General features: G+C 34.6%; 1 protein-coding gene across 1 annotated transcript; it reads right to left on the bottom strand.

Annotated features, from left to right (window-relative positions):
• On the bottom strand, positions 1-24,372 carry LOC129232362 (26S proteasome non-ATPase regulatory subunit 10-like). The gene is made up of 4 exons (XM_054866514.1): positions 24,311-24,372; positions 18,072-18,156; positions 12,504-12,589; positions 1-970 (listed from the first exon to the last, which is right to left on the bottom strand). The coding sequence occupies exons 2-4, from the start codon at positions 18,078-18,080 to the stop codon at positions 148-150; spliced, it is 918 nt and encodes a 305-aa protein (XP_054722489.1). The 5' UTR covers positions 18,081-18,156; positions 24,311-24,372; the 3' UTR covers positions 1-147.
• Positions 24,373-24,916: the final 544 nt, after the last annotated feature.

Below are 24,916 nucleotides of genomic sequence, written 5' to 3'. Positions count from 1 at the left end.
CATAACCAGCAAACAAGGTTCGGTAAACCACCTCGGGCACTTTCTGTATTCTAACAGAAGAGATTCATACATTTCAAGCAAAGTTCAAGTCCTGTGATCTTTATTTTTTTCCCCATTGTGAGGCACTCGAACGGAATATCTTCGGGACTAGAGCTCCACGGCTCGGGAGAAGTGCCTCAGGTCGTCGTCCGCCAGGCACGCGAGGAGGACGTCGGTGCAGGTGGGGGGCAGGGGCGGGCAGAGGAGGGGGAAGCAGCGCAGGAATCGATCCTCCAGGGCCCTCCTCTCCCGGACCTCCCCCAGTCGGACGAGGAGGAGGTCGCCGAAAAGCGGGAAATCCTGCGTCAGGAGGTCCCGGTCCGAGAGAAGGCGGATCGCCTCGTCAGAGAGGCAGCGGGCCAGGCGGGAGGGGTGTCGGCGGGCGAGGAGGGAGAACCTCGATTTCTCCGCCCGGGCGTCCCGCATCTCGGCCTCGCACTCGGAGAGCAGCCGGACGCCGTGCTCCTCTTCCTCCTGCGAGAGCTCCATCTCCTCCCAATCTATCGCGATGCCCCTCCAGGCGTACGTCGCCAGCAGCACTCTGGCTACACCGCTGTGTCCATTCGCCAGGGTGTAGTGCAGGGGACAGAATCCAAGTACATCTTTGGCATGCAGACGCGCACCCCTCGACACCAACGCTCTGGCTGTCGGCACGAGACCTGCTCTCGCGGCCAGATGCAGGGGGCGGCGGCCCTGAAAGTCAGGCTCGTCGCATTCGGGGTCGGCCCCCAGCAGCACTTCTGCCGCGGCCTCCCTCCCCGAGCCCACGGCGTGATGGAGGGGCGTCCGTCCCGATCGATCCCTCGCTCTCGCGTCCCATCCAGCCTCCAGCAGTGTCCTTATCTTCTCCGCGTCTCCGATCCTTGCCGCATGATGCAACGCTGTCATTCCGTCCCCTTCCGTCTCCAATGCACGTCGCCGCCGGCGTCTCCTGGAAGAGAGAGAGAGAGGGTGAACACACATTCGGTTGTTATAAAAAAATGAAAATGACTTATCTATGAGCAGCAAACGGAAGAACTTTCAGTAAAAACCATAGACCAGGGTTTAAGTTGGGTTCAAAAGTTTCTTAGCATAAAAGCTAAAATTGAGGGGAAAATGTTAGCAAAATGGTAAAATGTTACACATTCTCATATATTTATATATGCCTCAGTGTGTTTCATCTACAGTTGAAGATACAATTCATATTTCATCTGTGACATCTTTGAAAAAATAAGTACAACAGCTATTTTTTAAAAACATAAAAGAAAAAAAGAAAACACGATTGGTGTTTAGAACGTTGCAGTCCCATCCTCCTAATAAAGCAGTTATTGGGGGGACATAATGCTGGATAAGACTAATAGTTATTGAACATAATTGTAGTTTAAACATCTTAGCTAAGATTTAAAAAAAATTAAGTTGATTATCGCCATGCATGCTTCCTCTCTAGGATCATACATTTCTTCTTTTTTTTAAATTTATTTTTTATTTGAGCAAAAAAGCGAAAATGCATTGCATTATTTTCGCAATTCAGATAGTGTTTTCGCATTATGCGAAAAATGCGACCGTTGCGGAAACTCTGCCATAGACTAATAATAAGAGTAGACCGAGCTTTCCCAGACTTGATGATGAAAAAATTGGTTCATGGATACATCATGTGACTGGTGGGAGGCTTGGCGAAAACTTTGGCAGCATGGTTACTAGATGGCAACATTATCTATAGTTTGGCACACGACATGTATTTTAAGACGTAATGTGTTTTTATTATAATTTTTTTCCAGGTGCAGAGATTGAACTGTTTTCTTTTAGTTACGCATTATTTTGACATTAGTAATTAGTTTTTGATCACAGTTTTCAGTAACTTTTATTTCATTCGGAACTGCTACGTCAGCGTTGGCGTGAACGTAATGGCGTAAACGTTTTGCGTTTACGCAAAAATGTGCTAATCGGTATCTTAAATTGAAATTGTAGATAAAAATCTTACCGTTTGCCGATTCTTATTGGGCGCTTGCATCTTTAATTGCTTAGAGAGTTATTGAAATTGACTAAAGAAAATGCACAATACTATCTAAACGAAAAACTCACTATATTAACAAAATATTTACAACTTAGAATAACAAATTTACAAATCGGACTCCATAAAAGATCATTCTTCCGTGTTCCATCAATTCTATTTATTTTTTTTCTCGCGGGCGTTGATCGTTTGTTACGATCAACGCCCGCTGTTGCTAGAATATCCACTAGTCACATGGTTTGGTTTATGAGCAGCAAAAGGGTTGCCATAGCTCGGTCTATTCTTATTATTAGTCTATGGTAAAAACCTTTTTATTCTACACTAGCGGCACCCGCACGGCTTTGCCCGGAGAAGAAAATGAAAAGGTCATTTGGTACGCCTGTATATTTACAAATAATGGATGATGAATTGCTCGACCATTTGCTGCGTTCATTTGCTCGTCCACGTTATGATCGGGGCCGGATCGAGGATTTCGGGGCCCAGAGGCATTACAAGTGATGGAACCCCTCACACATGTATTTTATACAACACCTCATACGTTATTTCTCCAGCCTGTATTTCAGTCACCAAGCAAAATCTTCCTTATTTCTTTATCAAATTCCATTATTTACCTCTCATTTTAAAGCTTATAATTTTATGTTCTGACTACAATTTAAAATTTTTCCAAATAATGTTTATTAACAACTAGAAAATCGCCCATCAAGGTGTGACGGGTGAAAGATGTTTCTAAATTTGAACGAAGCCATTGCCTGTTTGGTGATATTTTGTTTGATGAAATGTTAACCCTTAACACCAGTGGATGAATCCTAAACTCCAGTAGGTAGCGTTCATTGTTTTGGTTTCTTCGTTTTATAAAAATGAAAGTCTTACCGTAAAACGGGGTGAAGTGAATCGGGCGGGGTGAAAGGGATCACAGGTTTTATTTTCAAGGTAACACGTGCTCGCGTCTATGCGGGAGTAGTTGAAGAATTCAAAATGGCGTTACAGGTTCCGATAATTGTATTGTTGTGTTATAACCCCAAAATTCGTTGTATTACAAGATTTGTGACAGCAGTGAACAAATCACGGTTTTTTGGACGATTTCAACTACATCTGAATCGAATTATTGTCAACAAAAAGGTAAGTGACTTATATACATGAAAGAGTTATTGTGATATCTGAAAAGCCATCCTTATTAACTAGTGTTTTTTTTAATCGAAATATTTTGTTGTAGGCTAATTTGTGACAACAGGCACACCAGTGGGGTGGAATGGATCATGCCGCGCAAGTATGTCAAAAATGCTCGGATCAGCGGCAAAACGTAACTACAAATACAAATGTGACGACCAGCAACAGGCTCTGGGCCCAGCTAGGCTGGTCCTAGTCAATTAATTAGTCCCCAATGAAGATCAATGGCCCTCTTAAAGCTATCCACTCCCTTGCTCATTGCCGCCTCTTCCGGTAAGCTATTCCAAGTGCCCACGACCCTGCTAAAGTAGTAGTTTTTCCTGATTTCCAAGTTAGCCTGAGATTTAAATAGCTTAAAACAATGACCCCTTGTCCTGCTTTTCCCGCAAAAATTTAATCCATTTACATCTTTCATTTTGATGAATTTAAATAACTGAATCATGTCCCCTCTGACTCTCCTTTGCTCCAGGCTGTACATGTTAAGCCTATTAAGTCTGGTATCATAATCTAAATCTGAGAGTCCCCTTACTAATTTAGTTACCCTTCTTTGAACCCTTTCCAATACGAAAATATCTTTCTTCAGATAAGGCGACCAAAACTGAACAGCATACTCCAAATGAGGTCTTACTAAACTCCTATATAAAGGCAGAAGAACTTTCTTAGATTTGTTTGAAATAGATCTCTTGATGAACCCAAGCATTTTGTACAATCTTCAACATCTAGAAAATGCTGTTTTTGCAGTCAAACCTAAAAAGATCGTCGGAGATATATGCCATGCCATATACTTTCGTTTTCGTTGTGTTCATTTTATCTTTCGTTTTTGTATGTTACTGAACACCCACCCATGCAAATATACCTACAAAAATACAGTATGTTTTTTAAAAACGGAATTCACTCATCCGCTTAACCCCTGTATAAAGAAAAAGTTGTTGTATTATAGAAATCATATGGTGATCACTCTTTAACATTAAATAAAAAATTTTATTATTAATGTAGAATAATTTCCGTTGGATAGTACTATTTAGGAGGAATGTAAGAATTTATGTATTTTTTTCCAGATTTTTTCATACTTTTGTTTGCGAGTAAATTAAAAAAAGACCTGAAAAAGTGATCCGCTTCATCCTGTTTTACGGTACCAGTAAAACAGTTAAGTCACCGGATCGAGTTCTGCCTTGTCACAATAAAGCTTTCCCTGCATGTGTTAAACACTACCGAAACATATCATCAAATGATCATGCCGTGGCGCGAGTTTCATCGTTGAAACACGCGGGTTACTCGATCATTGTTTATTATTTACATGAGGATTGATACAGTAACTAAAATGTGTTTATGTTTACTTTTCATTTTAGAGCTAGAAAAAACATTTAAAAGATCATTACTCAGTAAAATATTGCTGAAGCATTTATATCATAGTTGTTAACAGTTGCGGTTTTGAGGGGGGGGGACTGTTTCCCTCCCGAAGAGATGAAAATAACTTAACTACATCAATAAAACATTTCATGTTACTTCTTTAGAACATAAGTAAAAACTAAAAAACGAAAAACACACACACATAAAACATATATTTCAACAAAATCCCTTTGATTTTGTAAGGAGGGCAATATTGCAGTCAGAGGTTAGTGCAGAAAAATACATAAAGCTCACAAATATCGAATTCAAAAGGTACAAAATATCACGATTCCTTCATGAGTACTCCTTTGATAGAAAAAGTGATTTTTCTGCTTTAATACGCTCTTGTTTAAATCATTATAACAATCTTTCAAAGTAATACAGAGCATTATAATACCAATTTGGTGAGATTACATAAGAAAGATTTAGTAGTTAAGGAGCTTAAAATGCTAAAAAATATATTTTAAAATCACATTTGAAGTAAATCAGAACACAAGGTTTATGTACTTTAAAGTAGATTAATCGACTTTAGCTTCTTTCAAACATTTTAAAGGATCCTCACAAAAACTGCTTAACAAAACATTATGAGGGGGAGGAAGGGGACACTTTTGACTTTTACAACTCTGAAATTCAAGTTCAAGGAGGTGAGAAGCCAGGATAACCACACTAAGTTTTTGAAGCAAAATCTATCTTCTTGTTTTTGGACAAAAATCTCACAACTTCAACTATATAGCTCAAAATAAACAAGGGGGATCGCTCGTATCATGGAAAATAAAATGTGATGTTATTACTGCCACGCACAGTGGGGCGAAAACCCCAAAAAGCGCTTAAAAGTGTTTTTAAACCTCTCCTGCTTGTTCGTTTACACAGGCATGTTATAATGGAGTTTTCTCGATTTGCTTGGGCTCAGGCTCCAAAGTTCGCAGGTTTACGCAGCTCATTCCTTTTCAGGGTCTTTCTACAGACCATTTATGACTAATCAATATTAATTTCTAAGAGGACATTTTTTTGTAGAGTGTTTTGAAAAAAATAAAATTGAATTCCGAAGTTTTTGGTGCTAATCAAAACCGATTTTTGGTTTGAGAATTCGATTACTCATTTTTTTCATCCTATTACTATCGTTGGACACGAGAGAAATTAAATATACCCGCCTTTAATAGGAAAAAATATATATATATATAGACTGTGTGTGCTTAAAAGAAATTTTTGTAAATTCCCGCACTCACGGTTCGTAAACTTTCTAAAGGCTTCCTTCAGCTTTATAGTGGACGAAGGGCTCTAAAATTCCAGTTCTGATTGCCTATGAGGTAGACCTGTGAAAATTTATTAATCCTCAGTTGGGAAAAAAACATTTGGGGTACAGGGGGAAAAAACCCATTTATAAGCGCTTTTTGGCGTTTTTTGCCCCACTGTGCCACGTGTCAATGAGGAATGGCATTTTGTGTTTAGGTAACGGAGGCGAGTTTTTCGTGTGACATGACTACTTATCCTTAAAAATGGACTCAAACACAACATTAAAAAGTAATTGTACTTAATTAATTAGCATTTGAGACACTTGTGAAAGGAAAAAAAATAAATAAATAAACATATACTTTTCATTAAACAGGTTTGTAAGCAAAATATACAGTCACTCAAGGTGTGTGACATGCCACGGAAGTGAGAATTCACATGTTGTGAACCAAAAATATATTAAAATAAGAAGTATTATTAAAAAATTGCTGGCAGGTTTAAATAGATATATTTTTGATCAAATTAAAAAATACTTTTCAAATGAATTGTTCCTTAAAGTTTTTACTGTAAAAGGCGTGTGGCAGAAAAGTTACACTTTTTGAAGAATGACCCTTATATGTATTTTACAATAACTGGATGAAAATTTAAGAAATTTTGCTTCAGATTATTTTTTATGTAAATTTTCGCCTCGACTCTCAGAGATTTTCAACCGTGAAAACTTTTGAAACTATTTTTCCTACCAGCATATAAGCAACCTGTTACTCAACACTCACACTGTGACTTCATATGGCTTCCAAAGGTGTCACAGTTGGTTCACAGAGGGGTAAACATTCAAGTAGCCTGTTCAGGAGAGTAGAATCATTTACCAAGTTAAGTACAAATACAAGTTCTATCAATTAAAAACACTTTTTAGCTTTTTAGGAATTTCTCCATGAACTAAAATGGAGGCATTTTCCTAACACTTCATAATCCAAAGCGCAAGTGGATCCTTTAACTCGTGATAAAATTACAGCTAAATATCTTTCAAATTTATAAAGTTACCAGTGGTACTCGCGCGGCTTTGCCCGTAACAGAAAAGTAAAAGGTCTTTTGGTTCGCCAGTTTATTTACAAATAATGTATGGTGAATTTTCTCGCCAATTGGCTTGTACCCATGTTACGGTTCCACGTTATGATAACTTCGTAATTTACTCGTCCATCTTATGATATTTTTGTTCTTAAAATTGGATTGGAAAAAGAACCACATCGAATTTTTGAAAAATCGCTTCGAGGTGCACACTTCCATGGTACAAACTAACTTGTTGAAAAATTTCATGAAAATCGGCCGAACGGTGTAGGCGCTATGCGCGTCCCAGAGATCCAGACATCCAGACAGAGGGACATTCAGCTTTATTATTAGCAAAGATTGAGTCGAATTTCAATAATTCTTGGACGTGGACGAATGATGGGGGGTCGTTCTCAAAACCGCAACACTTTCCTGTTATCCAGACTTGCCAGACGTCCCGGTTTTACAACCGGGACAGTCCCGGTTTTCAGGCAAAATCCCGGTGTCCCACCAGGTTTATATCAGGTCCCGAGAAAGACAAATTTGGTTAGATAACCCAAAAAGTCTGAAAATAATTAACTGCAAAGGATTATTTTGGATAATTACTTTGTCATTTGAAACATAGACTTGTAAAATCAATATCGAATCTGCTTGTGAAGATTTTTACAACAACATCAAAACCAAAAGATAAATAAAAAAAGTCCTAGTGAGTGAAAAATACATGTAAATATCATTCAAGTTTTTATTTCTCATTCAAAGTATTTCTTTAAACTGAAGTAACTACAGTAGGTGCCGCCTTATGTGATCACGGTTAATGTTATCATTCGCTTAATGTTATCAGAATCACGAAGTCCCAGAACACTTGTATGTTAACACACAATTAAAAAAGTCGGAATTGTAATCAGCGTCTTCGTTTATTGTTATCATTTTTTCATAAACTTTCAATTTTTCCCCGTTTTTGTTCTTCAATTAACAAAAATACATAGGCAAACCCTGACGGGACTAACTTTCTGGGTAGCATTTTGTGGTTTTCAATAGCAGTTCAAATTTTTTCTAGGAATAAAGCTACAGAAAGTTCGCCCCCAGTGACCACAGACTCCCCCTAAGAAAACTTCTTTTGCACCTAAAAAAATTCAGTCGCTGGACATGTAGCAGGCAATGATGTAGGACCTCCATTGTTGCCATTACTTTGTTAACTATTAAAGAATTGTGTCGAGATTGAAAACAAAGCGAAGTTAAATTAAAATGTAAACAACAAGCAAAACCATGCTGGAAAAGATAGAAAAGCTGAATGTGCTTTGAAACTGGTTTACGAATGTCAGGGAAAACGGTCATACTTTACTTCACCTATTACTATGTGATTAAAAATTGCATAATTTAGCTTTAACTTTTTATAATTCAGATATTTCCATTCTGTTAATTTAATAATTTATAATTTAAAACTGCATTCAGTTGAGTAACTGTGATTTTAATTTGAAATTGCCAAAATAAATGCACCTTAATTGGAAAAAATCATTATTTTGTGTCTCCTGGATTCTTTTCGGTTATTGTTATCAAATTGCATTTGTCCCAAAGTGATCACATTAAGCGGCGCCTACTGTAATAAATATTAACGTGAAAGAAATAAGCAATTTAAATTTATCTGCTTGTGTCATTTATTATTACCCCTGGTTTAGGCTCATAATTTCTTTTTCTTCAAGGCATTGATATTGAACTACCCTCAAAAACACAATTAAAACCAGCCAGGGGTGTGTTCCTTTCAAGGGTGTTTGAAGTCCAAAATTTTGAAAAAATGTCTTGAAAAAAAAAAAATTGAAATGTTTCTTTTCAATAACTTTTGTTTGCATATGTCTAATTTTTTTACGGGGGGATGGAAGTTGAGTTTCTCATAGTTTCTGAAAATTTCACTGTAATCAAAAAATTTACTTGAGTCCACTACCATCCGTGATTCCTTTTTGAATACTTGCGACGGGGGGGGGGGGGGTATTCCGGTGTCTCGGTTGAACATTTCAGAAATCTGGCAAGCCTACTGTTATCGTGCAGAGAGATTCTTGTTAAAAACGAATTATTTGCATACGATCCCATACGATGCATCGCCTATCCAAGAATTATTGAAACTTGGCTCATTAGCTCGCTGATAACTTTTTAAATTTTAAAGATGGAATTTTATTATGAGTCTCAGGATCTATCTGGGCTTTGGATTATGAAGATTATAAGTTGATATCTTTCGCGCATGCGCAGTAAAAATTCAACTGCTTTAAACGTTCATATTTCAACCAATTTTCAATATTTTAATTTCAAATTTTGTTATTATGTTTCTCTTGTATGCTGTCAAATACTCTGAAAGTTTAGTGACGGTTGGCGGAAAACTCTGCGTGTTATGAGTAGAAATCCTTCAAAAAAAATTCCTTTTTTGAAAGAAATGGCTATATCTCCGTGGGCATAAGAGATACTATCACGAAAGTAATAAATTAAATTCTACATAGTTCGTTAACATATTTCTGAAATTTATAGCTTATTCTCAGCTATTTACAATGAAGAATGGTCAAAAACCTTTTTTTGTCTTTTCAATTTGTTGTTGGTCCCCTAAATGAATAGTACAGTCGTCCCTCGCTACTTCGCGCTTCGACTTTCGCGGCTTCACTACATCGCGGTTTTTTTTTCTTTTCAAATATATTAATTAGCTTTTTTTATGCACTCGTGTAAACTGTTTCCTACATAAGAATAACAAAGTATGTCTTTCAAGTAAGGTAAGCACTTCTGAGGGCTGTAGCTGTACTAGTTGAGGGAGTGGAGGTATAAAATCGTTGAAGAAAGAGTTGGAAATCGCTATCACATTTTAATCATTAAACACTAACTGAAAAGTATAAATCACTGTATTATTACATCTGTAATTGTAAATGGTGTTTAAGAATGTACTAGCTTTTTAAGTTGTATACATAATACCTTAAAAGAGGATAATTGTAGAGGAGGAACGGGGGCACATACAGTCACTAACTGGCAATTAATTCATCATCGAACAAGTTGACCTATTTTCATAGATTAGTAGTAGTGTGTACGAACTGCATGTGTGCGTGTAGTTTATTTCTCAATAATTAACAATGTGATACCTATTACGTCTAACATAACTCATTTTCTCATATTTTGTGCAATTTTTTAAATAATGCAAATGTAATGGTGGCTACGTTTCATGTCTAGGGGCTCTACAGATGTTAAAAACCTATTTAAATTGTCTTAAGTATGTTTTATGCGCTCCAATTAGGAAAATATTAGGAAAATATGCGGTTTATAAATACAGAATCCTACTTCGTGGAAATTCAGTTATCGCGGTAGAGTCTGGAACAAATTGACCGCGATAAATGAGGATTGACTGTACACTCAATTTTTATTGGAAAACGACAGCTGGAATATACCTTTTATGTGGAAAAATTACAGAGCAATTGGTCTCTTAACAATTTTTTTTTCCCACGAACTATTCGTGGATAAATTGAATGTTTTAAAGGAAAAGTTAGGACTGTCTGGAAGCGTGAACTTTTCTAAATGAGTGCTGATAAAGACTGAAATAGGTTAATCTGAGGTAGCATGTGTCAAAATAATTTCCGGTATCCAAAAACATCAAAGTACTTAAAAGATGCAAAAGAATTAAAATCTAAAACGAAGGAAGTATTTTTATCGCCCCACGTGTTGAGAATATCGTACCCATCGGGGGTGCATTGGATATCCGGTCGATCCTTTACTATCCGGTATCCATCCGGCCAGCCCACATCGGGTGGGATATCCAACGGATTTTTGCAGGATATCCGGCATCGATTGGGGGGTTATGGGGTGATCATGTCAGATTATCCGGCATAAAGTGGGGATTCAACAGAAAATTGCCAAAAAAATGTTGGATGAAGTTCATGTTTTCTTCATTAATTTCTACTTCTAGAAGTTCAGATGTTAATTTCCATCTTTTAAGACTGTAGGAGAAAGGGCACATGAGCATGGTATGTTTTACTAAGACAACTTCAAGCAAAAAATCTTGAAACATCTTCAAGTAATGGCAGTACAGTAGAATACCTTTATAACGCCGACCTATATAACGCAGTTCTCTATAAACAGCACAACTTTTCAGATGTAAACAATAAGTTTTGCAGTTAAAAAAAAAGCCCTCTATTCTGCATTGCAAACATAAAAATTGTTAAGCAAATTAAATTTTGAAATAGTTTTTCATCTTTCTATCTAAATTCAAAGACTTTGAATGAAAATTAGAATTCACAGTTTAAAAAAGAAAAAAAAACAGATCAACAGATCATTCTTGAAAATGCAGCTGTTATGCAAACTATAAAGATAGGAGAACTGCAGGATACACTTTATTTTGATTGTGAAACATACTTTTTGAATAGTACATTGTGTAATTATTGCTTTAATACAAACTGCAGTTAAAACTCATTCTTAAGTAGAAATATATATATATATATATATTCTGAATATATTAGTTTCAAAATTTGTGAAATGATCTGCATAATGCAAAAACCTGTATAACGCAACAGCTCTGGTCCCAAGGTGTGCGTTATAACGGTCTTCTACTGTACTACCTAACTCAGAGGTTCTCAAACTGAGTGCTGCGAAGTATTTACTGTATGTTAGATGGGTTCACTAAATATAGACCAACAATACCATCTCCCCACTTTTTGATGTAGCATGGTGAAATTTCGGAAGATTGTGACTCCCTTGCCGTCGGGAAGCATCACTGGTGATAAAGCGTAATGAACGAGCAGTTCTTAATCACCGCCCAAAAGTTATTATTACAGAAGACTGATGTAAAAACTACCTCTGAGTTCCTGTGCACTAAACTTGAGGCAACCTGCGAATTTTCAAGGGGATCAGCAAGATTTCAAATTTTCTTGTGGTCACTATAAGTGACGTTCATAAATTACAATCTTTTATAATATCTCCTGGGCTTAAACCTCAATAATAGATAATAAAATAAATAAACCTCAATGAAAGATAATAACACTCTTTATCAAGACGACCAATGAATAAAAGTTCAATGTTCAATATTTTTCTCTTCTCCCCACCCTATGATCATCATAAAATGATCGTGGGGTGGAAAAAACTTGAGTTTGTGATTTGACTTAAGAACACCCTTAAGTATTCAAATGAACGAAATTTACGCAAGACTGGCTTTCGACAGGGAGTGGGGTTGAAACACTAAATAACAATTTGTGTGTGGATTAAGGAGAGTCTTCAAAATATCAAATGATTAAACTAGTTAATTCATTAGAATGCGGCACTAAACCATGATCAGATCAACTTTGTCACACACAAAATTTCATCAAAACGAATCACTCAATCTGGTGTTACATTGTATTTCTGTTAAAAAGAAATAAATAACATTGATTCTATTAATCTAACGTTTACTATTTTTAATGTTTTCTAAGAAATTATGTCTGTTAAATACATTTTACTTGACGAAAAATTCAATTTTTCTATTTTTTCCCAAATTTCCCAAGAATGTTTTTTTTTTTGCTTTACCCACCACCTTTAAATATCCATTATTTTTACATCTCCAAATGTGACACAACAGGGAAGGAGCTCAAGGCTTCCCTTCTCGTTTTAAATGAATGACAGCACAATGTCCTTTCAACAACAGACAACTTACTTGTGTGTGGGACGTTGTCCTTCGCCATATTCGAATTGACGCTTGGACGTCGATGGCAGCTCACCATTCGCTCCACAGCTACTTCCCTGGAACAGAGGAAACACAGATTTCTTAGAACGGACAGGGCCGACCCTAGCAGGTGTGCAGCGCATCATGTAGTTATTTTAATCAAGCAAAATTCCTCAAGAATTTCTCACAAGATAACTTATAATAAGTCGAATAAATATGCTGAATTTTAAATGCTCAATTATAAAAGTAAGTGCCGATTTCCCGACAGCATAACATAGTTTAAGAAAAATATAATGTTAAGGAACATTGTGTTGGTTCATTGTTTATTATTATCTTTATTTACCCACAGCTTTAGTATCTAATGGTTGCCTCTTTAGACATTCTGTCCTTCTGCATGTCTCCTATTACATTGTACAATCTAATGATTGTTGGCTTTGTTTTTGGTGAATGTAGCTGAGTGTATTGTCTGTTTGTGTCACTTTGTTGATTTGCTACCACCATTCAATGGTGTATAGCTGTGTACCCTGTGTAATGTGTATATATATATATATATATATATATATATATATATATATATATATATATATATATATATATATATATATAAATATCCATATCTATATGTATGTGTGTATATGTGTGTGTATGTTTTTATTATTATTAATATTATTATTATTATTGTTATCATTATTATTATTATTAATCTTTATGTGAGTTTAAAATTGTGTAAGCAAAATTCCCGTCTGTCGGAATATGATTTCATGTATTGCATGCATTTTGTAGGACATATACAATGTATTAACTCACCGATTAACACAGCTGTCTCCAGGTCCCCATCCAACCGTTTAAACCACACATAGTGGTAGGTACAGGGGACCCTGAAGTGTTATGTTATGTCCATTATTATCTACTCTTTACACATATGCTTCATTTGGTTGTAAAATTTGTGACAGAACCGGTAATCAGGCATGGATACAGGGAAGGGAAATGGTCCCCTCCTGAAGCATGAAAGGGTGCCTTCAAAAAGGAGCACTCGGGGCCCAGGACTTCCACTAATGTCAACCCTTTAAGCTTTTATAGACCTAAACAAAGAAGACATATTTTATATATTACATTTAAAAAAAGCTATACTGATTAAATAATCCCACAAGCATTTCAAACAACAAATTCTGTTTTCATCAATCACCAATGTGTGGAGGGACAGTGAAAAATTGCAACTCCCCTGAGAGTCAAACATATATGAATGACGAACTAAAATTTTGTAATTTTCCCCCTTTACAGCATTTTTTTCGAATTAAAATCATGAATGAACTACCGGTTTCAGTTCAGGGCTCTTGCCCCGAGTAGTAAATTTAAACATGGGTCCAAAACGAAGATCCAAAAGGATGCCATGACCTCCTTGACGAGACTAAAGAAGGCTTAATATTGCATTTTTAGGACTTTTTGGAAAATTTTGCTGTTTGAACCACTAATCTTAATAACCCAATTAAATCTCTGATACACCCCTTCCACCTTAACTTAATCAAACATAGCCTGAAAATGTTGGCTTCAAAATCCAAAGTGTGTGTTCAGAGGACAGCCCTTTTTAATGTCATAAAAATTTGCTTAATGACATTTTTCCTATTTCTTTTTCGAAATTTTTGCCGAGAAGTGGGAAAGAAATATCTAAGAGTTTGTGCATCCAAACCATCATTGTGAGGACCAGGGTTGGCAAGGTTTTTCCCACCACCGGTAAATACCATGGTAAAAACCGGTATTTACTGTCCTGGGAAATACTATGTTTTTCCCGCATGGAGAAAAGCTGATTTTTAAAAACATCAATTTCAAACAATCTTTTAAAGTATCAAAATTGAGTTATAAGTAAATAATAGCTTGGAAGACAGAAAAAAAGAAGAAACTTTACAAAAATGGACAATTTTTCGTCATCTACTTACACATTGGGTTTTAGCATCATGTAATAAAGCACATTAGATGCTTTTTGCAGTGTTTCTAATGCATTCAGATAGAAATATCTTCGACCAGGGCCGGATTTAGGGGAGGGCAGGTGGGGCTACTGCCCCGAAGCCCCCACAACAAAAGGGCCTCCACAATAAAATTTTTACAAAATATCCTAACTTTCACGAGTTGAAAATATCATTCATACTAGAGAACCCGACAGACGTTGTTCTGTTCAAACTTTGTAAATTGAAAAGTTTAAAAATTTCAATAAACTATCAAGTGTTTGAACCGTTTTGTTGAAAAGAAATGCAAAAAGAAAATGTTTTAAGCTGCTTGGTGTCGGAATGTGTACATTTATTACAACTTGATTTACCTTAAGCCCACTGAGCAGTTGTTTTATTAACCACTAGCAAAAATACCCGGCGTTGCCTGGGTCAGTAATAATTATTAGAAAAAATCGTTACTTGCTTTTGTTTTCTGCTTTAAGTGAAAGAATTTAAAACATCTTTTTGACATGATTAAAAATCGAGTTTCTTCCTTACCCATTACACTAAAATAGCAATAAGTATAAAGAACAAAGTAGTATTGATTTAGAAACGAAAGCACTATATTTAAGCATATACAAATTTAAAAAACATGAAATTAATCTTCTCATATTTAAAAAGATTAATCTGTTGATACTTTTTTTTTAACATGGAGTCTAAAACCTTCTCTATATGGATAATGAAGTACGAAGTGATTAAAAAAAGTAGCTGCGCTCGTAATCCCCTTATACTTGCTTTAGTTATTTCGGGAAATTTCAATCATTATGGCTCTTGGTGCGATTTTACCGAATTTGCGAAAGTCGTTTCGGGGTACCTTCGATGATGCTCCCCCATTCTTTCCTTACTTTGTAAAACGATATGATATTAATTTTCGTTACAGAGATATCGTCGCCAGATGCTAAGATATTTTTGGTCACCATAAAATGGCGCTAAACAGTTTCATCCGAAATGTTACCAAAATAAGTAATAAAATTTGGTGATTGTTTGAAATTGTGCAAAAAGGAAAATTAATGGAAGTTTTTGTGCTGTTTATGGATTTGCCTAATTTAGTTGCTGGATTATTTAACACAGTAAAAAAAGTCTTTTGAAAATTCTTTGATTGGCGATATTTTGTTTACATGGTGAAAGCTGAGAAACATTATGACGTAGTCTTCGGCTTCAAAAACAGCAACGTTGAAAAAACTGCCAAATGCATCAGCTACGGAAATCTTTCTGCAAGAATTTTGGCGATCTGCTGGTTGAATGAATAATGAGTAAGTGTTCAATCAGCATAAATAATAATAAAAACCATTAATTACATTAAAGTTCCGTTTAAATGGAAAATCATCAGTCAAATCATGTATTATTTGCCAATTTTGTGCAAAAATCTTACTTCAAGATTTGACTTGAGAAAAGCCTTGAACAATCACGAAAAGCAAAGAAAGTCAACAATACAACAATTTTCGCTATCGACAGGGAGTTGAGATGATACACTAAATACCGTATTGAGTTGAGGAAAGCCTTCGAACATGGATCTAAAAAGCTCATAACTCGTTTTTTATTCTACTTAGAAATTTCGAACAGGTGCCATCTTCAGCAGAAAAATCAGAGCTTTCGATGGACATATAATGTAAATATGTGCAAGTATTTTTTCATCCCAATATTAGAGAATTTATACAAAAATTGTGTTTTATTGCCCCCCTAAGGGGGTTTTGCCCCCCATAACGGGACGAAAACTACCCTATGTGTTATTCTGATGCATAAGCTATATTATTGTAAAGTTTCATCAAAATCCGTTCAGTAGTTTTTGCGTGAAAGAGTAACAAACATCCATACATCCATCCATACATCCATACAGACAAACTTTCGCATATATAATATTAGTAAGATACATATATATCAAAATATTTGGATATACATCAAAGTATCGGATATTTTCGAAAATATGATGATTTTTTCGAACCCTTATTAGGGGCCTCCACTCCTTCGTTGCCCCGGGGCCTCCACACTTCCACTTCCGGCCCTGTCTTCGACTGATTTGTGAAACATTTCATTAGAGTGGACAAGAATCTGGCAACAACTGTTACTGATAATGCAAAAAAAAAAAAAAAACATTCTGTGTAAATATCACACCGAACCAAAATTTAAAAAAAAATTAATTTGAATTTTGACATCTTGAATTCAAATTAGGTTTTTCGCAATCACAAGTGTGTGTATGTAGGCGTGTGTGTTTGTGTGTGGGGGTATGTGTGTTGTGTGTAGGGGTATGTGTGTGTAGGTATGTGTGTTTGTGTCGGTGTGCTGGCATAAGTGTGTGTGTAGTTCTGTGTATGAATGTGCGTGTGGGGGGGGGGGGGTATGTGTGTGTAGGCATATGTGTTTCTATCTGTGTGCAGGCATGAATGTGTGGGTAGTTGTATGTATGTGTGTATGTTGTTTTTTTTGTATGTGTGGGTGTCTGTATGTATGCGTGTGTGTATGTGTATGTAGGCGTGTGTGTTTGTGTGTGGGGGTATGTGTGTTGTGTGTAGGGGTATGTGTGTTGTGTGTAGGGGTATGTGTGTGTAGGCATGTGTGTTTGTGTCTGTGTGCTGGCATAAGTGTGTGTGTAGTTCTGTGTATGAATGTGTGTGTGTGGGGGGGTATGTGTGTGTAGGCATATGTGTTTCTGTCTGTGTGCAGGCATGAATGTGTGGGTAGTTGTATGTATGTGTGTATGTTGTTTTTTTTGTATGTGTGGGTGTCTGTATGTATGCGTGTGTGTATGTGTTTGTGTGTGTGTGTGTGTGTAGGACATTGATGTAACCTGGAGACGGCTTTTGCTATAGGAGCAGCATCATGAGGAGCCGGTCGACGGTGATGCTGCAGAGTGCTGGCGGGAAAATAAAATGATAGGACGCCAAAAACAGTCAAATGAAAGCAATAAGCAATCGTGATTGCTCAAAAAAAAAAAAAAGTTTCATAGGTCTACTTAAAAATGTAATAAAAACTTTGTTTATATTAAACACAAATTATTTATTGCTTCTCCTGATGACCCTGCTATTTTTTAGTTTAAGAATTTTATTTTATTATGTTCTAAAATATTTATTTAAAAAATTAATTATTGTTAAAAACTTTTGAGAGCAAATTTTATGTTTTATACAATAATTTTTATTTATTTATATTCCTTTCCTACAGAATAATTTTAAAACCAAAAGAATTTTAAAATAACTATTTATTTCTAACTTTCATTTTAGACCATCAGATTCAGAAAGACAAAATATTTCTTACGTATTGTTATTTGGAAGTTTTTCCCGGTTTTTACCACTTTTTCTCAGTATTTCCCAGTTTTTCCGGGCGGGATGGGAAAAACAAGTTTTGGACGGGAAAAAGCCAACCCTGGTGAGGACTGATGTGGTCGATAAAAATCTGATAAGTTGAAATTCATTAATGGGTGAGGGTCGTTTGGACGAGTTTTTAGGTGCACAAAACTTAGCAGTAGTAACAAAAGTTTATTTTAAATTTCATCCCATTATTCTTTTATTGCAAAACATTGGGTTACCTTAAATTTAGTTTCATTTCGGTAGAGTAACAGCGAAACACAAAAAGTCTCACTCACCCAGTTCATCTCGACTTTAATTTGATCTTTCACTTTCGTGGAAGTACTCAATTTCCTTTTTTCTCTTTTTGAGAGTATCCTGAATCTAAAAACAAAAGAAACATTATAAATTCAAACACATTTTTCAACAACTCAAAAATGAATTCCTTGAAAATCAAACATTAAAAAAGATACAAGATTTTAAAACATGGGATTTAATTTAAATCATTTATTTACCCTCCCCCTTCCAATTCTGCCTTAATTATTTATACTGGTGATGCAACGGTTGAATAAAAACAAAGCACAGGTCACATTTAAAGCGTCATTTTGCTTCATTAATAGTTAAATGTACATTATCAGTGGTTTAAAAAATGATTTGGAGTGAGTTTTTTTTTTATCATAACATTATTTTAAACATTAAAAGTATTTGGCCGAAAACATCCCTTTGCTTCTTGCTGCCTCCAATGGTCTTCAAATTGGTGAGAACAAAATTCTTTATCCTATCTCGATTGTCCAGGTAGTATCTTTCAGAACATGAAGTTCTCTAATAGGGAAGTTGCAACCTATTAAATGTTCATATTTTGGCTATTGGATATTGTTAATTGACCCTCAAAACTAAAAAATTTACCATCGCCGAATTTTAAAACACTGTGGTTGGTTTTTAATGAATTTTTAAAAATCCACGCACAAAAGTGCACTCTTCTGAAACGTCACAAGCCTACGTCACAGGGGGCGAATGGGCAGCCTTCCGCCGAAGATCCCTTGTTTTCGCTACGGACATTTAGAGCGCAATGATATTTATATTTTTTAGAAATTCAATAATCCTTTTGAACACACTATGGAGACCGGATTCGTTAAAGCACAATCTAAATAATCTTCCTCATGTAACATCAATGATGATATTCGAATATTTCCTAGAGGATGAGAGGTTTAATGTTCCAGAAACGCAAGGAGTTAAATGCGAGGAGATAAGCCTTTTACGTTTCATCTTCGAAGTCGAATGCGTGACCTTCGGCTTCTCCCCTATCGGAAGAGCGCATGACGTCACTTCCTATGCCATTTGATGTCACAAGCGCTTGAACTTCAAAAATTAATTTAAAGAAAACTACTTATTGTATCGCAAAAATTTTTTCACCTATGATGTTCATATATGTTACTCTATCATATAAAAATAAAATTGAAAAATCGAAAACTTCCCTATTGTGTACCCAATTTAGTGATCACTTATACAGTAGAAGACCATTATAACGCACACCTTGGGACCAGAGCTTTTGCGTTATACAGGTTTTTGCATTATATAGATCATTTCTCAAATTTTGAAACTAATATTCAGAATACACCTATATATTAGCACTTCAGAATGGGCTTTATCTGCAATGAGTAGTAAAGCACTAATTATAGAATTAGTCATCTACAAATAAATATGTAAAAGAAAGTGAATTATCTTGCCCTTCTGCTAGCTTCATGGTTTGCATAACAGCTGCATTTTCAAGAGCCATCTGATATTTTCTTTTTAGTGTAAACACTAATTTTCATTTTAAAACTCTGAATTAAAATGGAAAGATGAAAAACTGTTTCGAAATTTAATTTGCCTAACAATTTTTATGTTTGCAAAGCAAAGCAGAGGGATTTTTTAAACTTCAAAACCTATTGTTTACTTCTGAAAAGTAGTGTAGTTTATAGAGAATTGCGTTATATAGGATGGCGTTATAACGGTCTTCTACTGTATTCAAAAATATAGTAACTTTATTGGACAAAAGAAAAAAGAAAAACATATCTGCTTAAAATGCTGAACTTTATTTTTTTTTCCTGCATCATAATCTTTTGCACAGGAAAAAACTTTGCAGTTTATGCAGTTGTTCTTCACAACTGTGAACAGGGTTGTCCTGTTTTGTGCACCCCGGAAAAAACCGTCCTGGACAAAATGTCATTTTTTGTTCATTTCGTCCATATTTTTGGTAAACTGAAAGTTTTTAGTTAAAAATTTGAAGTTTGAAAATAATAAATAATTATATAGATTCTTCCTATTCAAGTACTATTTTAATATAAAAATAGCATACATAAATATGTATATAAAAAATTGATTGAAAAAGATCTTAAAGTGAAAATGAAAAAAATTAAGATCAGTTGAAGTTTATGTAAATGTGTATACTAATAAAATGACTGTTAATAAGTTATAATTAGGCTTGCCAGATTTCCGAAATGTGCAACCGGGACACAGGGATGTCCACCCCCCTCCCCCACCACAGTCGTTAGTATTCAGAAGGTACACACCTGTTGCTAATTTTTGGAGTGTTTTATAGGGCAGTTAGTTCTTAATGTCATGAATAAATGGTTACTAATTATGAACCTTAACAGGGGTAATAAAAAAATCACATAAGCAGATAAAATTTGAACACTTCACTTCTTAGATGTAAACATTCAAAAATTTATTTTTAATTGGAAAAAAACACTTAAGAATGAAAAATAAAAAATTGAACTATACTTTTCTCCTTTTATAGGACTTTTTTGGATCTAAGCTTGTTGCAAAAATCCTCACAAACTAATCCGGTATTAATTTTACAGGTCAATGTTACAAATGATAAAATAATTATCCTAAATATCCTTCCCAGTTAATTATTTTTAGACCTCTTTGGTCATTTGTAATCAAATTTTGCTTTTCCGGGACATGGAGTAAACCGGCTGGGACACCGGGATTTTTTCTGAAAACCGGGATTGTCCTGGTCAAACTGGGACGTCTGGCAAGCCTAGTTATAATGCATATATAGAAATAAACACATCAGCTATGCATTTTGAGATGTTTATCTGTGATGTGGAGGTTTATTGCCCATAATAAATGGATTTTTAAAATTAAAAAGTAGAAATAAAAAATTTTTAAAGGTTGGAGTCTCTCAAAACATTAAAATCATACTTAACAAAAAAAAAACTACTTTATATTAATAAAGGAAATGTTGACATGAAATGAAAGCTGTTTTTGTAACACAAATACAAATATGATGATCAGCAACAGGTTCTGAACACAGCTAGGCTGTTCCTAGTCAATTTATTAGTCTCCAATAAAGATTAATGGCCATTTAAAAGCTATCTACCCCCTTGCTCATTATAGCCTCTTCCGGTACACTGTTCTGAGTACCCACAACCCTACAAAAGTAGTAATTTGTATTACATTAACATATCCATAACAACATAAATATTTTGCTATGGAGTGACATCAATAAAAGCTCAAAAATTATAACAGTAAAATGTTTTTAGTCTTTAAATCTTCATTTTATATGTATGTCTTCAAGCATTTCTTTTGACTTTTCTATTAAATTTAATTTCTACTATTGCAATATATTAGAGACGTACCGAGTAGCACTTTGGCCGAGTAGCCGAGTACTCGCCTTTCACTACTCGGCCGAGTTACCAAATACCAATTATGTTTTAAGAAGAACCACTGACACACATGTGATGAATTTTGAACTCATTGGAATAGTAGAATAGACCTCCTTGTCCATATAATAGTTTTTAAAACTTAATTCCTGCGGAAATTTAATTACACATTGTATAAACAATTTTGTTTGTGTCAAAAATTTTATAAAAAAATTATTTTTAAAATAAAAAATTAATAAATAAAAGCTATGCTTAATCAAGTTGGAATTAAAACAAATTAATACCATTCAATTATAGTTCTAGTCCAAAAAACATAAATAATTTTTAAAAGTAGATAAAACAAATGTGCAGGAACGCTGCAGACACGTGTATCTGCCCCCCCCCCCCCCCCGTTACAAGGAACGTCTTTTTCAGTGCATAACATGTGAGCTAAAGAATGTAAAGACATTCGACAGAAAAATCCGACTTTTGTCGGATGCCTTTAAATCCACAAACTCCCATTTTGTGCATTGAAAAAAGAATTCCTTGTAATGCCAAAACACGTGTCTGCAGTGTTTCTGCACTGTGCTTTTAACGTTGGTTTATGTCCTTTTATTTTTTAAGCAAAGGTATTTTTATATTCTTTATGACTAATTTTTATTTGTAGCAAAAATCCATTTTTAATATGAAAATTCCATGTTTTCTATACTTACCTTTTTTGCATAATTTTTAATAAATAAGTTTCATTAACTTTGGGGACATTAAAATAAACATTTATTCCATGAAGCATTACAAACTTCATTATTTTCAAAATTTAAATTTGACTTATAAATTTTAATTGTAAACGATTGTAGAATATAATGCTAGCTCTTTTTTTTTATAAATTTGTATATCTGTCTTGGACAATATTCAATTTTTTGCAACTACTCGGTATTGGCCGAGCATCTGATCAGAATTTGGCCGAGTGCCGAGTAGTTATACTTGGCAAATTGGCCGAGTAGTTACCGAGTACTCGGTACGTCTCTACAATATATTATACTGTAATCTTGCCCAATAACTTATTTACATTCTTAAATTTTATTACTTTTAAGTAAATTATGATCTAAAATAGTTGCACCTATGTGTAATTAATTTTTTTTTATTTATTAAATTCTAAAGATGACAATCATTCTATTTTAATTAGATGATTAATTCATAATACAAAATGTTTTTTAATTATATACTAATTTTATTACACCATAACAATAAATTTATGCATGGATACTCAGTTGGTGTTTCATTTCGTCCAGTTTCTTCGGGCGTACCCGACTTTTAACAAAAAAGTGGACAAAATAGCAACCCTGACGGTAAATCCAACAATAAATTGAAAAGGTTGTGTAGGAAACCATAAAAGTTGAATGGTTATTTTTCTATTTTAAGCTGTCATATTTAATAAGCAAATGAAAAGGTTGAGAATTCTACACCACCTCCCCTCATTTATGTCATACTATTCAATTTCAGGGGCCAATCCAGAATTTTTTTCTCGCTACCTATTTTTGTGAAAGTATTGCAACATTCTATTTTTGTGAAAGTTTTTTTTTATCAACATTGTTTTTGTGAAATTTTAGAGGCATCCTAATTTTTGTAAAAGAGAAGTAGAACAAGTGAAATTTTAGTTCGAAAAGTGTAAATGTCATCAAGTATTATTTTTAACAGGTTTCATTTTTTGGGGAGGTGGGGGAGGGGGAGCTAAAAACCTAAGAAGTACGAAAAATACCATAGTAATTTCAGCTTAATGGGCTATGTACTGTGTACAATATAGGAAATTATGAGAAAAACGGTTTCACAAATCATATGTTGAAAGATTATTGCATAAATACACTTTGGCGAGAAACAGCTAAAAATTAGTTAAAATACTACAAATGGTTTCTATTTAAGCAATTGTTCATATAAACCTGCTTCAAAATTTGTTTTATGAGTAAATTTTGTTTTAAACAGAAAAATAAATTTTATATTTTAAAATGCGATTTTTTGTGAAATTTTCGATGTTTTTTTGCAGCTACTGATTTTATTACTTGATTTTTGTGAAAGTACCGATTTCAAAACAAGATTTTTGTGAAGGTACCAAAAAACAGTAGCAAAATCAGCCTGTATTGGACCCTGAATTTTTATACAAATTTGGGTAAGAGAGGAAAAAAAAAACAATCCTTTGCATCAAGTATGATTTATGCTTGTATTTTAACCATTTAGATTCCTTTTTTTTTGTATTCGAACTAGCTTCAAAAAATAAAATAAAAGTCTTAACCTTCCTAATATGAACAAAATATTTTGTTTTTCCGGTTTTATCCGGAAACTTTGTATACATTTATTGTATGAGTTAATGAATGGTCAAGATTTGCAGTACAGACATTATCTGTAGTCAATAATTAAAGAAAACCCTTAAAAATGTCAATGTACTAAAATACCCATCAAGAATGATAAAAGATATATAAAAATTTATAAAAGTTTCAATGCATAAAAATAAATGTATTGCATCACAAATTCTTACATCTGATTTTGCAGAGGTTTAAAGAACGCTTTTGGCTCTTCATTTTTGCACTCAGTAAATAAGAAAAACAAATAACCGCTTCTTGCGTTTAATGTTGTTTAAGTTACTCGTAGTCCATACAGTCGAGCTATTTCATATCTTTTTTTCAATCCACAGCATAAAAAACTAATGATATAACCTTAAAGCCACCCATTTACCAGCAATAAATGAGAGAAAGTTTATAAAGAAAAGAGCGCCGCTTGTTTTGATTCTCCAAAATGAACGGGGTGGAAATAATAAAAGTCAACTTTTATAAAGAGTAGAAACAATTCTAACTTCATGCGATACGAACAAGTCAAAAAAAAATCCCTCCTTTGAAAAAAGAATTGATTAGAGTACTTACTTTATAGCTCTGAATCCGTACTTGATTGCTTTCGAGAGACAAGACGCTTCCAAACAAAAAAAATGGATGCACGCACAAGCAAGCTACATTACAGTACATTAAGCGGTTCAGTCAAAGAGAAGAGAGAGGATATTTCCAAAGAGGGCTTTTCCTCTTCAATAATTATGACACATATTAGTCAGCAAAGATATTTTTTTTACAAAATAAAAAAAAATTTTTGGAAGCAAAATATAGATATATATTTTACCCATAGCAGAAAAAAACAAACAAACTGGGATTATCGTATAAAATAAGCGCAATGACAAATTAAATGAGCACCATTATGTGCTTCTAGTGTTGCAAAAAGGGTGGAAAAAACCCTGTTTGTTAAACCCAAAAAACCGGGTTTTTTGGGAAGGGAATTTTGAAAATTCCCGGAAGTTTTGGGAATTTTCAAAGTTTTAAGAAGTTTGATTTAGACATCTTTTTAGTACAACTCTACCAGAAAAGTGAAAAAAGAAGTTGACAAAAAATTGATAATTTGGTTGTCATAAAACTACGTTTTCATATAGGGACTCTACAGAAACAGAATTCGAGTGCGGAGGTAAAGTAGAGAGGTTTTTGCAG

Source organism: Uloborus diversus, unplaced genomic scaffold, assembly GCF_026930045.1.
Source record: "Uloborus diversus isolate 005 unplaced genomic scaffold, Udiv.v.3.1 scaffold_12, whole genome shotgun sequence".
In the NCBI taxonomy this organism is placed as follows: Eukaryota; Metazoa; Arthropoda; class Arachnida; order Araneae; family Uloboridae; genus Uloborus; species Uloborus diversus.
Note: the sequence above shows the minus strand (reverse complement) of the source record. Positions and strands in the feature narration are given on the sequence as shown.